At 57.5% G+C, this 16,980-nt stretch overlaps 1 protein-coding gene across 2 annotated transcripts in view; it reads right to left on the bottom strand.

The window, feature by feature from the left end:
- The window catches only part of ASS1 (argininosuccinate synthase 1), a 59,732-nt gene that overhangs the window by 1,828 nt on the left and 40,924 nt on the right, over window positions 1-16,980 (bottom strand). For both annotated transcript variants that reach the window (XM_034664674.1, XM_034664675.1), the window contains exons 13-14: window positions 8,579-8,710; window positions 3,717-3,873 (exon numbers count right to left, since the gene is read on the bottom strand). In XM_034664674.1, the coding sequence (XP_034520565.1) occupies window positions 3,717-3,873; window positions 8,579-8,710 (289 nt within the window). The remainder of the gene's footprint in view (window positions 1-3,716; window positions 3,874-8,578; window positions 8,711-16,980) is intronic.

Here is a 16,980-nt window from a genome sequence, read left to right as displayed (position 1 = left end):
CCAGGCCTCACTTCCGACGTCAGAGGATCTCTGGGGCCAGGGACAGCTCAGGCTCGCCGGTACCCGGGGCATCATTGCCGGGTTGGCCCAAACTCTGGCTTTTCATTGCGCTTCTGTCCAATTCAGGAGCCCTCCTACGGGCCAGGCCCTGTGCCCAGGGCTGGGGAGCAGGGAGCCTCATCCCTCCTACGTGAATGGGCAGGGAGGGTCCTGGCTCCGCCAGTGCCAGCTGGTGAAATCCTCCGATGAACCAGAGAACTGTGTAAGCTGAGGACACACCTGGGAGCCAGCTGTCCCCTCAGGGCCATGGGGGGGGCTCTGAGAGGAATCTCCAGCAAGAGCTGATGGCATCCAGTGGCCCGAAGGCCCAGGAGGCCATGGGGTGCACCCGGGACAGCCTCGGATTTGTGACCGTGCCCCTGAAGCTCTCAGTGCCAGGGCCCCAGCACGGAGATCCATCCACAAATCCGGCACCTGCCCCCTGCCCGGTTGGCCCCGAGAAGCGCCTGGTCAGCCGCCACTGCTACAAACGTTTCCCCCGTCTACAACTGCCATCTTCCACATGGGACAGCCTTTATCTTCCGGGCTGTTTTCACTGAGCCATCCTTCAAGAAACCCTTCCCAACCACAGTCCTTCCGGCCGGGGCTAACTCCGAGCTCTGCCACCTGTCTCCGCTGCAGAGCTTAGGGCACCTAGTCCTACTCAGGCTTTCACTTGCCAAATGGGCCTCTCAGTGTTACCACTGGCTCCACGTGAAATCACGCAGCTGCCACACCTGGCACGCTCTCACTATGACTCGTGTCATTCATTCACTCATTCAGGCATTTAGTAGTCACCTACGGTCTACAGGTGCCGGGGAAACAGGAGCAAGATGGGACCAGGCCCCGGTGCGTGGGTGGGGCAGGAGACGTCAGCAATCAATCACCCATCTGCCTTAATCACGGCTGTGATAAGCTCTTTGAGGACAAGTTCAGGGCACTGCGGTCTCAGATCTGGCTCGGCACGGCCACCCTCCAAGCCTCTGGTGGGGAGGGGTCCCTCCTCTGTTTCTCACGCGTCCTGCTCTGAATCAGCCCCTTGTCCTCATGTCTCCAGAACTCCAGCCTCAGGACAAAGCAGTCTCAAGGTTCTCGATGACAAGGAGGCAGCCTGTCCCCTCAGGAGCCTTCTCCGGAGAGGTGAGACTGGGGAGGAGGAGGGCAGAGGGGAATCTGCTGGGTTTTTTCCCCCCCGAGACCTTAAGGCTGTGCCCCTGGCTGGCTCTTTGTGGACTGTGGACTTTTTATAAGTGGGGTCTCTGCGCTCAGCTGTCCTGCAACTTGTTAAGGACTTGGGATCTGTCGCCCTACCCCCGCCGTGCCCCGGCCCTGACCTTCAACGGGCTGCCAAGCTGCACATGGACCCCCGCCCCTGCTTTCCTCCTCCCCACCTCCGCTGGCCCCTCCAGGTCTCAGGTGGCGCAAGCAGCAGGAGCAGGCCAGCAAGTCCCCTGTAAGGGGGACGATGTCAGACTTCGGAGGGGCTGCTTCTTGGCACCCCTCGGGGGCGAGAAAAAGCTGGACCAAACTAAAGCCTGAGGCTCCGCAGCTCCCTGTTACAGGCCTTGCTCTGGATGAGAAAGCTTACCCCTCCCCACAGAAATCAAATCGTGGAACACATTCCCACTGTCTGAGTCCCTGTCCCCTTCGGAAGGACCCCGTGCTCGCTCAGGGAGAAGCCACGGTTCAGAGCCCCTTCCAGCTCCCCTCCACGCACATCTGCCTTTTCATTGCCATCTCGCACGTGTCAAAACAAACTTTCCTGCTCCCCTCCCTGGACGGGCGTCCGCCCCACCCCAGCAGCCCCGGCGAAGAGAGGCCCACGTCCAGGGACACCCTCGTCCTGGCGCAAGGCTGCAGAAGAGTCCCCAGAGGGGTTTCTCGGGAGCTGAAAAACCACTTTTTAAAATTGTGGTTTGGGGTGGTGGGGGTGGGTGGTGGAAAAAGAGTTTACAATGATTTTTTTTTTTTTTTAACCTCCCCTGACGGTCTACAGAAAACCTCTGTGCTTTTATTTTTGTTCATTCGAGTGGCTCTGACCTGCTCTATAATTACGTTACTTTCTGCCTACTGTGCCACGGCATTTCCAGTCCTGCTACCTCTCGCGGCTTCCTCGCTGGTCCCTGTGAGGCTGTCACTCAAGGGCTTTCAAGTCAGCGATGTAGAAATCAAAAAGAAAGGGGAAATGGTCGGAGACACAGTGAGAATAAATGCGCCTGCTTTTCTCTCTTTTTTTCCTTCCCCTTTTTACTTTCTTCATTTAATCTCCCTGAGTGAGGCTGTAAGGTTTAATGAAGGGTTGGGCAGATTATTAGAGGCTGCTGATTCGGAGGGGGAGGGAAGAAAGAGCCAGAGAGAGAAAGAGAGAAGATAATTTGACATTTACCCCGACTGATCTAAACTGATTCGGTTATATTTATGGCTTATAAAGTGTTTAGAAAGATGGAAGGGGGGAGAAGCTCAACGCGGTGAGGACACGGGAAAGAGGGAAAGCACATTGACCGCCAAACAAAACTCGCAAGCTAATTCCCAACGGGCCTCCGCCGGGGCTAAGCTGGGCCTGGGACTTGAGTCCAGAGGGGCTGTCGGTGCCCACCTCTTGTGTGGCCGGCTGATCTCCAGAGGGGATGCCGTGATCCTCGGTCAAGGCCATACTCCAGGCACAAGTGCAGGTGCAGCACAAGTGCAGGTGCAGCTCCAGCTCCAGAGCCGAGGCTGCCTTTGACCCAGCCCGCCTGGGGGTCTGGGCAGCACCGTCAGCGTGGCCTCAAGAGCCCCCGCGGCTCCCTTTCCTGGCTCACTCTGACCCTCCCCTCCCCCACCAGCTTCCTCCTGGCTTCGGAAAACCTGGAGATGTCTGCCACTCTGCCCTGTCTTCCACCCACTTTCTCCTCAATGCCAGACCCATGTGTCCAAGGGCTGACCAGACACTCTCCTGGTCCGTCTCCAAGACGACGTACCCTCAAGGTGTCTGAGCCAAAATGCAGGATCTTCCCTCAAGAATCCCCTCAACTCAGAAACTGCCACCCACGTATGCCCAGCCGGGCGACTGTTAACCTCTCCATCTCCCTCTGCATCCAAGCCCTTTCCGTTCTTAACCTTGTAACCACTTGTCAGAGCCTCTGTTTCTCTCATTCCCACCTCACCCAGATCTATCCTCCAGAGCAGCCAGAAGGACCCTCGAAAAACAAAGGTCTGAGGGCTCCTTCCCTGTAAGATCTGGCTCCGGGATGCTCACCCTTTGGCCCCTGGTTCCTAGTGTTCTTGTATGCCTGGAATGTTCTGGATTCTTCCAAGGCCCAGAACCTCTGTATGTGACCATGTCCCTGGAAACCTCCCTGCTCCCTCTCCACCTGGTTAGCTCCTGTCTTTTGGAGGCCAGCTCAAACGTGGCTTCCTCAGGGAAGCTTCTCCACACCCGTTACTATACCCAGCCAGACTGTCCTGTGCCTCATCACACCCCGACGCCATCTTGCCCAGTTCTACCTTCAGGTGATCATTGGACTGGTGCCTTTGGAAGGTCCACGGCGGGTCGAGGGAGCATCGGTTCTCTCTGTGACTGTCTCTCCCATGCCCTGCCCATGCTCAGCCACATCTTTGTGGAGAAAGCCCGTCAGAAGGGACACTGGCCCTGAGGGTCTGTTCCTCAGCTGGGGGGCAAGTGTGGGGGCACCTACCTCACCAGCTCCTCGTTGTAGAGGGACAGCGGGGACTCCCGGCTAAGGATGTACACCTGGCCCTTGAAGACAGACACCTGCACTTTCCCTTCCACACGCTCCTGGGACTTGGCGATGCAGTGCCGGACGAATTCACACTCGGGGCTGTGCCAGAAACCTGTGGAAGGAAACAGCCAGGGTGCTGGGGAGGCCCACTGTGCTGGGGCCTAGGATTGGGAGTCGAGGGAGGGCACCCTGTGCCTCCGTCCATCATGGCGGACCTTGGCGGTGGGGAGGGGGTCTTGGCACCAAGCCCACTTGTCCACAGCCGCACCGAGGATTGAGCCCGCATGCCTGTCCTGTGACCTTGCAGGTGTCTTGTGGGTAAGGAGGGGCCCTCCCTGCCCTTGCAAACAGTCCCCTCTTAAGGATCAGGAGGAGGGGAGCTCGACCTCTGCCTCATGCCAGACATTCAGGGAGCACAACGGGCCAGACCCTGGAAACACACCCGGGAAGGGCCGCTGTCATTTGCCCACAGGGAGCTCGGTCTCCTGGGGACGGCAGATGGCTGTGGGGCAGCAGACCTCAGGTAAGACTCAGACACGTGTGAGCCCGGGCTGAGCGAGGAGAGCACCCAGCAGGGGCAGCGGGGGGTGGTTCGGGGTCAGAAAGACCACGAGCATGTGGCCTCCGCTGCTCTGAGCCTCTGACTCCCCATCTCCTGAGAGGGGATGGCCCGGCACCACCCTCCCAGGACCAGTGGACTTATTGCGTGTGGAGACCCCAGGCATCCACACGCTGGCGTCCTGGCCGAGAGCCAGGAAGAGTCTACACGCTGCTCGTATTTTCCTAGGCAGATATTTGAACGGACGAAGCACAGGCTAAGTTCTTCCCTGGACTAGCTCTCTGAATCGTCAGAAACAGCCCTATGAGAAAACTGCGCGTGGCCTCTCTCTTCTGAATGAGCAGTAAGGCTCAGGGAAGTTGAGCCTTCTCCAAGATGACACACAGGCTGCAGCGAGGGGCCCAGGGCGGACCTACATTAGAACAGCTCTGCCCCAGATGATAATCTGGGAGTTCTCCTGTCTGTGGATGGGACATCCATCAGTATACAAGGTGCCTGGGAAATGGGCTACCCCCCTCACCCACCCTCTGACCCCCAGAGCCCNAGGGAGGCCAGGGAAGGCCATGTGCTCGGTTCCCAGGCTGCTCCGGGGCCGGTACCTCGGCACCAACAGGCTCAGACGCACAGACGGCCATCTCTCCAGTCTCTGTGGAGGGCAGGCGGGCCGTGGCCAGGGTTGGGGGAGGGACAGCTCGAGGGGTAGAGTTTCCCTGAAACGGAGCTGGGAAGGTGAGCCCACCTGGGCAGCTGTGGGGCCAGATGGTGCGCGATCTCCTGCCCTGATAAAGGGCCAGGTCAGCCCCGGGTCTGCAGCTATTGTGGGAGGCCCGGCCTCCAGGGGCACCTGCTGAGGCTCTCCGTGGGAAAGGGGAGCAGGCCTGCTCTGGGACAGGGTCCGGCGGCTTGCAGAGGTGGGGGAGGGCCGGGCAGGGAGAGAAGAGACTGGTCCTCGCCCTCCGGCCACCTGTCATTTGGTTTTGCAGGCTGCCCCACGCTGACAAGCAGGGTACCCTCTTTGCACTGGGTTCCTCATTTGCACAATGAGATATTACTAACCACTCTCCAGAGGGTGTATGGATTCCCTGATGGGATGCAGGCCAAGCACTGAGCATATTAAATTTGAGAATTGAATATAGCCTCCGCCAGCCCTCCCTGTATACAGGGAGACAGGCACCCAGAGAGGTGTCCCTAGCCACAGTGAGATCCTGAAATGTGCTCCGGACTCTAGCCCAGACCCCCATGGGAGGGGATCACTGATCCCCCTCTCCCATGTCCCAGTGGCTTGGCCCTCTTGCTAAGTCAGGATAATTAGACCATTAAGCTCTCCGGCTGGAAGACAGGGAGGAGATGGAGCCTGATTGGGGGAGGAGGGGGCAGAAACCCACGTGGGAGCACCTGGCCTGGGCTTTATCTCAGGATCTCCCACCTCCCCCACATGGGGGTCTCGCACTCAGATTTTTTTTCCCAGCAGACCCAGCCTGGGGCGAGGGACAGTGAGCTTGGCGCGCTGCGTGGGTATCTCAGGTCTGGGGGTGGGCCAAGCACTGTGCTAATCGGGGTGAGAGCCCTCGGTAAGTGCTCCGCATTATACCTGCCCTCCTGCTGAAGGAACAGGCGAGGGAGAGGAGGTGAGCTACGTGCCTTAAAGGAGATGGTCCTGAAGCTGGCGTCCTGCCAGGATGACCCTATGGGTTGGGACCAGGGCCCGTGGCTGGATGGAGGGGGTCTGTACAAGTCCACGGGGAAACCTGGGGTTGGGGTGAGGAGAGGGAGATGAACAGGGCATCTAGCAGTGGGGCTGAGGCAGAAGGGCTTCCTCGTGCCTCAGTCTCCCTATCTGTGTTTCCGAGGAAGGCGCGTGTCACAGCAGAGCGGCGGGAAGAGACCTGGCCTGGTGCCCTTTATTGTACAGGAGGGGAAACTGAGGCTCAGGGTAGACAGACCTACTTGAGGTCGCAAACCCAGCCAGAGGCAAGGCCCCAGGTCCCTAACTCTATTGAAAACCACACCGGGCACCTGTAGTTCAGCAACCCACACTGAAGCACTCCTCCGCGTCCTAGATTCTCCATTGTTCTAAGCCTGTTACCAATGGTTACGCAGTGAGTCCTAACCATGTGTCACGTACATTTATGATCCCCACTCTGCAGATGAGGGAACTGAGGCACAGGGAGGTTCAATAACCTGCTTAAACCGCTCTGTAACTTTCCTGTCTCCCTAATGTGAGAAGTCACATCGCACAGCCCCTCTGAGCTGTGGCCGCGACAGGCTGCTGCCCGAGGCGACGCTGAGATCTACAGGGGCCTGATGACGTCAGGGGCACCTGAGAAGGGAAGTATCAATAATCCTTTGAAACCTCCTAATCACTGAACCCCATTTGGGGATTTGGAGGGCTCGGTGGGTAACAGAGCAAGGATTCCACCCCGCTGGTCAGGTGTAGAGGGCCCGCGGGCCAAGCTGTGCCCCAGCCACCGAGGGACCCCCTGATCTCCCTTCCCTAAGGGCCCCAGCCCACCTTCCCGCCCACCCTGGGATCCACTGGGGTGGCCAAGCACCTGGCCTCTGAAGCTGACTTGTCCTGGGCTCAAAGCCCCCACTCATTAGCCGTGAAACCGTGTCCAAAGGTCCTGGGCTGCCTGGGGCCCAGCCTCTTCGCCTCAGTGCAGCTAAGATTAGGTAATGCCCACAGGTACCCGGCTCAGGGTCCTGCAGCAGGAGAGGTGGCGGCCCCTCTATCGTGGAAGGGGAGGGCGGCTGGCGGCCTGCCCCCACTCGGCCTCCCCAGAGGAGCCTCCGAGCCAGCAGCCGGGCCAGGTGCTCTCCCCTATGGGCCTGCCACGCTTAATGACTCTCCTACTTTGTAACCAGAATCCACCTTTCTGCCGAAGCCCCACTGAGCAAGAGAGCTTGCAGGAGACAATGGTATTTAAACACCTGTCTGTACCTGGGGGGGGGGAGCGCCTGGCTTCAAAGCTGCTGGATACAATGGGAGGAAGAAATCACCCAGCCAATAACCACTGAGTCCCCTTCAAATCCCAAGATGAGTTACAGTGATTAGGAGCTTTCAGAGGAAATAGAACCTGCGAGGGGAGAAGGAGGGGATGAGAGGAGGGCAATGGAGGCTTATCCCAGGTAGGGATTATTAATATGTACTTCCCCAGGTCCCCCCGATGTCCAGGCCCCCGAAGCTGTCAATCCCGCCTTGGGTGGCAGCCTGTCCCCCACCACAGCTCAGAGGGACCGTTTGATGTGACTTCTCACATTATACAGCAAGGTCAGCAAACATTTTCAGGAAAGGGCCACAGAGTAAATATTTCAGGCTCTGTAGGTCACGTGGTCTCTCTCACCAACTCCTCCACTCTGCCCTGGTAGCTCAGAAGCGAGCACAGACAACGTGTAAGCCAGTGCACGTGGCCGGGCCCAAAATGCTATTTATGGACACCGGAATTTGGATTTCCTATCATTTTCATGGGAAATGAAATAGTACTAATAAACAGTTTTCCCCCCAACCATTTCAAAAATGTGTAAGAAACTAGGCTTCACTCATGGGCCGAACAGAAATGGGCCAAGGGCTGGATCTGGGGACCCCCCGTTACACGGTGTGAGGGATGGGCTTGCAGTCAGGAGGCCTGGATTCCAGCTCTGTGACAGATAAGGTACCGAGTCTCACCTGTAACATGGGACCCCCCCCAAGACCATGTGCTAATGTCACTCCATGCATGGGCTGCTTCTGGCTCAGGCAATGCTCAGGCCTGGGGCCAAGTTCTTGGTCAAGGCAGGCTTTCCCTTGCTTGTGGCAGCTCAAGGTTCTGCCTGGTGACAGCGCGACCTGGGGTCAAACCCAGCTAGGCCACTCCTGGTTGTGTCACTCCGTATGAGGGCCTCTTGCCCTAAGACTCCGTTTCCTCATCTGTAAAAGGAGCTGGCTGAAGCTCTCCTAGGGACGTTGGGAGGACCCCCGGGATGGCTCACATCCCCACCTGGCACATGCTGGGTAAAAGCTGGCCACCCTAGGGATGACACTGCCAAAGTTGTGCAAATCACAGGTGGCAGAGGCAGCCGGGCATTGTAGGGGGACTGGCACACTCCCCTCAACACCCCATGAACGAGGCAGGTCCCGGGACCCCCAACCCCCTCACTCCTTGTCCCCTGCCCTCCCGCGATACCCTCCAACCTGCCTCTTTCGGGCTCTCACAAGGACGGCCGTGGGTGGGGCGGGACTGGAGGAAGGTGCTGTTAGCTTTGGTAGGGGTCGACTCACCCATGTATACCAGCTCGGCGAATTTCAGACCCAGGCCCTGTTTGATTTTGCGCACTTCGCGATCCATGGTGAAGGCCTCGATGTCTAAATGAGCGTGGTAAAGGATCGTCCCTGCTGGGGTTTCGTAGATACCTAGCCATTTTTCCAGGCAGGGGGAAAAGGAGAAAAAAGAGAGAAATGCATGAAACCCAAACTGTCAGCAAATGACAAAAAAAAAAAATAATAATAATGACTCGTCTGACAGGAGACAAGCCGGTCGGACCCATTCACTCCCAGCTTGTTGCAAAATGCGCCTGTCATTATGCTCATGCTGGGGCCACGACAGTCCACTCTGCGGCTTGTGGAGAAAATGTCTGGATGCCCCCCTTTGAAGAGGCCCTCAGACGTTGGAAAATGACAGGGTTTCGGAGCTGGTCCCCCCTCCTTCCCAACGCGTGCCCACCGGCCCGCGGCTGAAAACCTGTAATTAAACCAACTGCAGCGGAGCCCAGGGCCCCAAATATCCCTTCCTCCCTTCCACTGGGAGCCGGGGAGGGGACAGCTGTGCACACACTTGCACACACATGCACACACGTGTGCACACACACGCCACCTTCAGCCAGGGGCTCCCTTGCCAGCCACGTCTTTGCAGATAAAGCCTGATGGTCTCCTGCACCGACCCCACGTGCAGATGGGGAAACTGAGCCCGGGAGGAGACCGAACGTGCCCCATGTGGAGCTGGGACCTGGGTCGAGGCACTGAGTCCCTGACCGGTGCGGTCTGCTGCCCCGTGGGTCAGCTGGCGGTGGGGCCCAAACCCAGGAGGTCATGGGAAGACGGTCTTGCCCGAGCCCCCTCCCAGTGACCTCAGACCCCGTGTTTGCATCTCCTCAGCAGCCTGCTTGGGCCTGAGGGTCTCCAAAGTGACCCTGAGGGGCCTGACCCTGAGCTGAGCAAGGGCCTGGCTGGGGGGGAGGTCTGATTAGCCATCCCACCCTGGATTTGAGGACACGGAGGCACCAGGAGGCAGGACCGCCCACATGCACACGGCTAGACCCTCTCGAATAAAGTCAGGGGAGCACGCTGAGCTGACCACAGGCAAACCTGACCTGCGTCCGCTCTTCTGATGGGGGGGCAACAAGAAGGGTCCCCATCCCACCAACGCGACTCTGAAAGCTTCCTTTCCTCCCACTGCATAACGTTGCAGTGTTAAACGGGCACATTTTCAGTGATCCCGAGAATTTACCACACTGGCCGCTTTACAAATCAGAAAGGATCTGTGCTCCCGTGTTCGTGGCAGCACTATTCGCCACGGCCAGGAGGTGGAAACCACCAAAATGTCCATCGCCGGGTGCTCGGATAAACACAACGTGGCACGTACACACGGGACAGTACTATCCGGCCTTAAAGAGGGAGGGGATTCCCGACACCTTGCTGCGACGTGGATGCCGCTGGAGGAGGGCACGCGGAGTGATGTAAGCCGGGCCCAGGAAGACAGATACTGCCTGATTCCACTTACATGAGGGCCCTGGAGTCCTCAAGTTCACAGAGAGAATGTAGGATGGCGGGGGTGGGGGGCAGGGAGGAGGGGACAGTGGGAAGTTGTTGTTTGGGGGGCGGGCCACGGTGGGGGACTCTCAGTTTGGGAAGGCAGAGTCCTGGAGGTGGATGGGGATGACGGTGCAGTGTGAAAGTACTTACTGTCCCTTACTGCTTCAAAATGGTTAAAATGGTAAATGTTACGTCTATTTCACCACAACTGAAAAAATGCTTTTAACCACCCATCACTACCCCCCAAATCAGAAAGGAGATTGTTTTTGACCCTGGAGCCCAAAGGCACCATGGGCATGGCTGAGGGTGCTGTCACTAGCCAGAAACGTCCTCCTCTAGAGAACCTTCCGGTCTTCACTCTGTCACTCTGGGAATCGGAGAAACGTCAGCTGCCAGGAGAGGCCCTTTCAGACCATTGGTGGCCACGTTCTTCTAACTCTGAGCTGCAAACCCATTATTCAAACCATCTTTGCCAGAAGCCCAGCATATAGAAGAGACAGCCCAGGCCCCGCTGGCGGGAGCAGAGGCCCCTGGCAGACCTGGGCTCCACCAAGAAGTCCTTAAACTGCCAGTCTGGTCCGACATCACTTTTACAGGGTGGCAGACTGAAGCCCGGGAGGGAAGTGACTTGCCCGAGGCCAGTGGGAGCAGCACGTGGATCTCCCTTCTCTGCTCCAGGTTGCTCCCCAGGTGCTTTGGCAAACCGAACCTGTGCTTACCAGGGCACAAAAGGGAACGGAAATCTGGGGAACCGTGGCCAAAGAGGAAAAGCCTGGGCTCCCAGCCTGGCTCCAAGGTGTTCCCAAGTAGAAACGAGCTTCTCTGGGGGTGAGTCTCTTATTGCAGACCACTGATATCCTGGGGCGGGGGGGGCATACATGTCAAAGCCCCATCTGGAGACCAGGTCCTGATAGAGTTACGATGTGCCACGAAAGAGCCTGTCCCATTTCACTAGTGTGGCTCTTGGGCGATTGTGCTGCCCTGATCCAGTTGTGACCTTCTGGGGCAAATGGCCTCTCTAGCAAGAAAAACACTGATGCCCCAAGTTCACGCACCAGCCCCAAGCCTCGGAGTCCCAGAGTGATGTTCAGGCCCTCCCTCGGCCTCCTTGTCACTCTTGCTAAACACAGTTCAAACAGGCTCTGTCATCTATTTCCACCGAGCAGCTGGGAGCCCCAGACCAGAAAGGCTGTTGGAGGTGAGATGGATGGATGGCTGAGAAAAGCCATGTGCATGAAAACAGGGAGTCACGGAAAACCTGCAAAAACTCAGCCCAGCAGTCAGGGCCCCTTCTGGGGGGACAGTGAGGGGCCACAAACAAGTGGCTCCCAATGGCCCCGGCCCCGGAGGAAGGCCCAATGGTTCCGCCATCTTTTTACAAAGGCAGCCGTTTGCAGAACATTTAGAAACGTCTGCCTCCAGAACGGCAGACATGACCACCGTGTTAAAGGGGCAAGTGTTCAACTATCCTAGAAACTTTATCACCGGGAGTATAGTCATTCCCCAAGAGCCACCTAAAGCAAGACACACGGACAGAAGCTTACTGGGCTTCCATCCTGGGACATACTAAGTGCCTCCTGTTTATCGAATTGGAAACAGGCCTTCTAATGATTAGTTTTGCTACATTTCGGAAAAACCCAGGAACTTTCGAAGGCTGTCCGTATATTGGCACACAGACAGTCTCAACAGTGCCAGCGCCGGCAGGCCAAGAGCTGGGGCCCTCCTGCTTTCAGCTCCCGGGGAATCTGACTCCTTGCTTTTCTGTCTTGGGCTGGGCCAGGCACGGAGCACAGTCCCAGCTGCCTCTGCGGGGCTGAGGCCGGGGCACGGAACTTACACCTGGCACCTTCTGAGCCCCAGGCAAACTGCTCTTCGTTCTCACTTCCACTGACGCCCGCCTGGAAGGCAGGTGCCCGGACACACTGTCACCCCGATGTGGTGGGCACNTCACAGAGTTCCCAGCTCGGCTTTGCTGGGTGCCCTTGGCCACCTCTGGCACCTTCTGAGCCCCAGGCAAACTGCTCTTCGTTCTCACTTCCACTGACGCCCGCCTGGAAGGCAGGTGCCCGGACACACTGTCACCCCGATGTGGTGGGCACGCTGAGGGTTTTGTCTCTAGAAGACCCGGGCCGACTCCACAGCCTCACCTCCCAGCCGCACAGAGAAGCAACGACAGCGACTGTGTGCAGGGCGCCAGGACGACACCTACACTTTCCAGCCAGCGAGAGCTATGACCTGCCGAGGGCCACCTGCCGCCGGCCCACGATAGCTGTTCCCCAGGAACGGTGCAGCAGAGCTGCCCGCCCCTGTGCACTCAGAACCAGCCTCATGGCCATCAACCCTCCCAGCCAGCTGCTGGAAGCATCGAGGGCAAGAAGAAACGCCATGGCCGTCAAGCACACCACACAATTAATATTCCTGCTCCTTTTCTTAGGTGTTAAAGTTAATTGTGACTGATCAAAAAGCTGTTTTCAGGTTGCTGCTGTCATGTGTGTGTGTGTGTGCGTGCGTGCGCGCGTGCGAGCATCTGAAAGATCTCCCCTCTCCTCTCCGCAGGGGTAGGGGGTACAGATGATTTCCGTGTATTCCTTCTGGGAAAAAAAAATGACTTTAAAAAAACCAGTGACAGAAACCTGATGCTAAAAGACTATGGATTTGGGGCTCTTGACAGTCGGCATACAAACCACTGTGCAAGAAGAAGGAGGAGGTGACAGGTGAGTCTCGCTGTCGCGGTGGAAGAGACAACAGACATCTTCGCAGTGACACGCACAGCGGCTCCAAGTGTCTATTTTCATCTCCCCGTGTTTACAGGAAAAAGACAGAGGTGTCAGCAGTTCTCTGCGGAGCAGCTCCAATCACACCATAATTACTGCCAAGGGGGGGATGGGGAAAAGGGCAAGGAGCTGGGGGGGGTGGGGGGGAGAGTGGACCAAGGAGGAATAGGTGGGGACTAAAACGTTGCTGCAGCTTAAATCTGTCTCCTCTGTTCCCGAGGCTGCCGGGTTAACCGGGTGGCATGATTTGGCAGAACGAAATGGGATCCGCCAATCTGCTGGGGTCTGGGTTGGGGTGGGATGGGGTGGGGGTTAGGGCACCTGGACCAGAGGCTCTGGTCCCTTGGGAAAGCAGTATCCAGAGGGAGATATTTGGAAAGGCCTGGGGAAGGGAGGTTGGCTGGAGCCCAAGGGCTCCCCTCTTGGGTACCAGGGCCAAGGATGGAGGCGGTTGCCATGGTGACAGGGAGGCAAGTCATGGTGGGTCTCTAGCCATCCTCTAGTGCCCCGTAGGCCCCAGCCCGGGGATCAGGGTGGGCTCTGAGGGTACAGACATCTTTGTTTCATAGCTCTCCCTCTACTCTCCATCTGGAACATTCCATCTGAACAGAGCCTCTGGGAGGCCTGGACAGGTGGACAGGCAGGTGGGTAAGCGGGCGGGCAGCCCTTGCTTCTTCTTAGCCAGAAAGTGGAGGAGTCAGGAGGAAGTGAGATAGGAGGGGAGAGTGGGAGACAGATGGGAAGGGTGGAGGAGAGAGGGACAGGGGAGGGAAGAGGAGAAGCAGGCAATGAGGAGGAGGGGGAGGGAGTCTGCAGAGGGAAGAGGCAGCGGCAGGCAGAGTGAGACCCAGAGGTGAGACCCAGCAGGGACAGGGCTGAGAGCTAAGGAGAGAGCCGAGCTGGCTAGAGGAGGGAGAAGGTGAGCGGAAGGACAGGCGCTGGCTCCTTCCCCGCTTCCCCCCTGCCTGCCCTGCCCCCCCTCTTCCCCACTGATTTCATTTACTTCACTTAATTAGCCCCCCTCCAGAGTTAAAAAGATAATGTGATAATGACGATGTGAACAGCCACAATACAGCAAAAGCAGCCCCATCTGCAGCTCCCCCAGCCCCTGCCCCTCTGACCCCATGACCAGCCCAGACTCAGGGCACTAACCCTGCCCAACTCCCTAACCATCCCCCCTTACTCCTCCCCCCCCAAAACAAACAAGGGCTTTAACGAATTTCAATTATGAGCTTTGTAAAATCAATACCAATGACATTTCCCCTTGTACACAGAGGTACGGACAATAGCGTCTTCCGGCTCTGCCCTCAATATCATTGACAATTAACAGCCTTCTCCCATTACCGGAGACTTAATCAAAACCGTGGCGGGCAGACATCCCCAGCACCCTCATTTACTGCCCCTGCTCATTCTTCCCCATGATGAATTACTCGGAGCGGAGACGTAGAAACAGGACACCACCCTAAAATCATGTGGCGACCTTCTTCTCTCAGCCCTCTGACCCACGTAAGAAAACAGGCAAATTACAACTTCCAGGAGGAAGATCACCCAGGCTCGCCCCACCTTTGATAGCTGGAGCCACTCAGAGGGAAAGCCGCGTGCTAAGGTCACACGGCAAGTTCCTGGGAGTCAGAATCCTGACTGTCTTCCCCAAAGACTGTACAACCCTCAGGCTAAATTCCATGCGCTGAGGGACAGCCCTCTGCAGCTACACACAGTACCTGGACACAGTGAAGCCGGGCTCCAGGAACCTTTCCTGGTGGGGGGTTAGAAGCCAAGGGAGTCAGAACTGAAGGCTCATCTCAAGGCTCTGAACTTCAGGGGAGATGACTCCCCCACCCCGCCCAGTTCTGGGAAACAGATAGTAGTCTACCATCCAGAGCTCTCCGTATTTGTTCCACGCAACAACCCATTTCACAGATGAAGAAGCCGAGGCTCTAGGAGGCTAAGTTGCTTTCCCAGTGGTGATGGAGCCAAGACGGGGACTCCCATCTGCCACCAAAGCCCAGACCCTCTGCATGTGCCTCCCTCGGGCTCCAGGGGCTCAGCCCCCATCAGACCGAACGGGCCACCTGGGGTGCCCCCTACTTTCTCTCCTAATCTCCCAGAAAGTTCCTACTCAGCCCTCTTTATTCCATATCTACCAGCTGAAGCCTATTCTCCTGCCACCTCCTCCAGGAAGTCTTCTAGGCATAGCCTAGTTCAGGCCTTTATCACCAGCCCCTTCAGTCCAAGTTTACTGGACTGTCCCGACCCAGCAGGATGGCATTTCACGGAGTGACCTCAGGCCCATCGGGGGACACAATTCATTTTCACCACAGGTGCCGAGCCAGGTTGGTTGGTAGCGTAACTACCCGCACCACTGGGACACATCCACAATCAGTTCGTGATGGCGCGGGAAGGGCATGACGGCAGGTGCCACAGAGCTCCCAGAGGGCACAGGCTGTCTCTGACCTTTCAGCCTGCCCCTGGGGCCGCTGCCATTTATGGGGCACCTCCCTGCACCAGACCCCCCTATGAAACACGGGCCAGAACCGGGATAGACCCCACCCCAGAGTTCTAGCTCTTAGCCTCCACTCTGTGTCTCTCTGGGTCTGCGCATCAGTCCCGGCCTCGGTTTCCCCTTCTGTAAAAGCAGGGTGCTGGTCTGTGGCTCCCCAAGCCCCCCCCCAGGTCTGCCTTGCATGAGTTCCATTGTGTTGTCTCCCAAGGGCAGACTGAGACAAAGGGACATTTAATCAGACGTTAATACAGGTAAGAGGCAAAGGTTTAAGCGAGGACAAAAGGGAGCAGCTAATTAGTTATATTGTTCTGACAAGGCCTTCCCCTAGAGTTTCAATCAGGGTGCTTCTCGAGAGCAGACAGAAGCTGTGTTGAGGAGGAAAAAAAATCACAGGAAAGAGGCAACGTGGCCACTTCACTTCCCTCCTCCCCACACCTTTTGAGATAAAGCCAAACAGGTCAGAGCCGGAAGGACCCCCACGCCCGTGACCCCCACATCACATGTGGGGAAACGGGGCCCAGAGATGACAAGTCAGAGGTCATCGTCGGGCAAGGCAGGGCAAGCTTGAGAAAGGACCCCTGCCTCCTGTCTCCCGGACCAGCACCCTGTTCTAAGGGTGCTAAATCTGGCCATCAGCTCTCTGGAGTTTAGAATCTTAGCAAAAACGTCCCAGGGGACAAAGCGCCATGGCCTGGTTTCGTTTGGTTATGTTATCTCCTTAAACTGACCTAAGCAAAGCAATTTGAACATCTGTCAAAAGAGGGGACCCTTGACCTCACCGCCAGTATTTAAAAAATCAGGTGCTCAGTGTGGGGGCTCAAACTGCTGAAAGATTGCCCCCTCCCTCTTAAAGTTCCCTGAGGACACAGCATTGCTCTATCATTTGTTGGCGGACCTGCAGGCACAGGAGATCCCCTCATACAGGGAAACTGAGTCTGGGAGGGGAGGGTGTGGTTTGATGACCTGGTGAGCGACTGATAGAAAACCACAGGGAGGGCTCTGGTTAACGAGAGTAGGCACCTGCTTGGTTGGGACCAACCTCTCTTGACTCCCTGCCCAGCCTGTGCCATGCCTGACCCTGGGACTCATACCACCAGCGCAGCCCACAGCGCCCACCCCTGGCGGGATTCCTGCCTGGCTGGGCTGGCCGCCTCCTCAAAGCAGCGTTAATGACTGTGAAATCGGCCCTGCATGGTCTGCCTCCAAAGCTGGCCGACCCGTCCCGGGCACAGGACAGCCTGACCTCCAGGCCTGTCCCTGGTCTCTCCTCTCCTCCGAGCCCCTCCTGGACCCCCAGTTTCCTCCTCGCTCTCGGGACAGCGCTTTTCATCATGCCATTGAGAGTCAGTGGCAAAGGGCCCACGGTCCCCACCTCACAGGGGAGAAACTGAGTCTGGTGGGGGAAGGAACGTGCCCAAAGTCACCCACGTAGCAACACCAGAATGGGATGGGAATCGGAGGGGCCTCTGGGGTCTCTGGGAGCTGAGACACGCCCCCACGCCCCCTAGGGCAGTGAGCAGACTCACCTCGGGACTTCATCCCAATGAAACGGTTCTCCACGATGTCAATGCGGCCCACGCCATGCTTGCCCCTGT

The sequence above is a fragment of the Ailuropoda melanoleuca genome, chromosome 7 (assembly GCF_002007445.2).
Source record: "Ailuropoda melanoleuca isolate Jingjing chromosome 7, ASM200744v2, whole genome shotgun sequence".
NCBI lineage: Eukaryota > Metazoa > Chordata > Mammalia > Carnivora > Ursidae > Ailuropoda > Ailuropoda melanoleuca.
The sequence above is the reverse complement of the archived record's forward strand: the minus strand, read 5'-3'. Positions and strand labels throughout refer to the sequence as shown.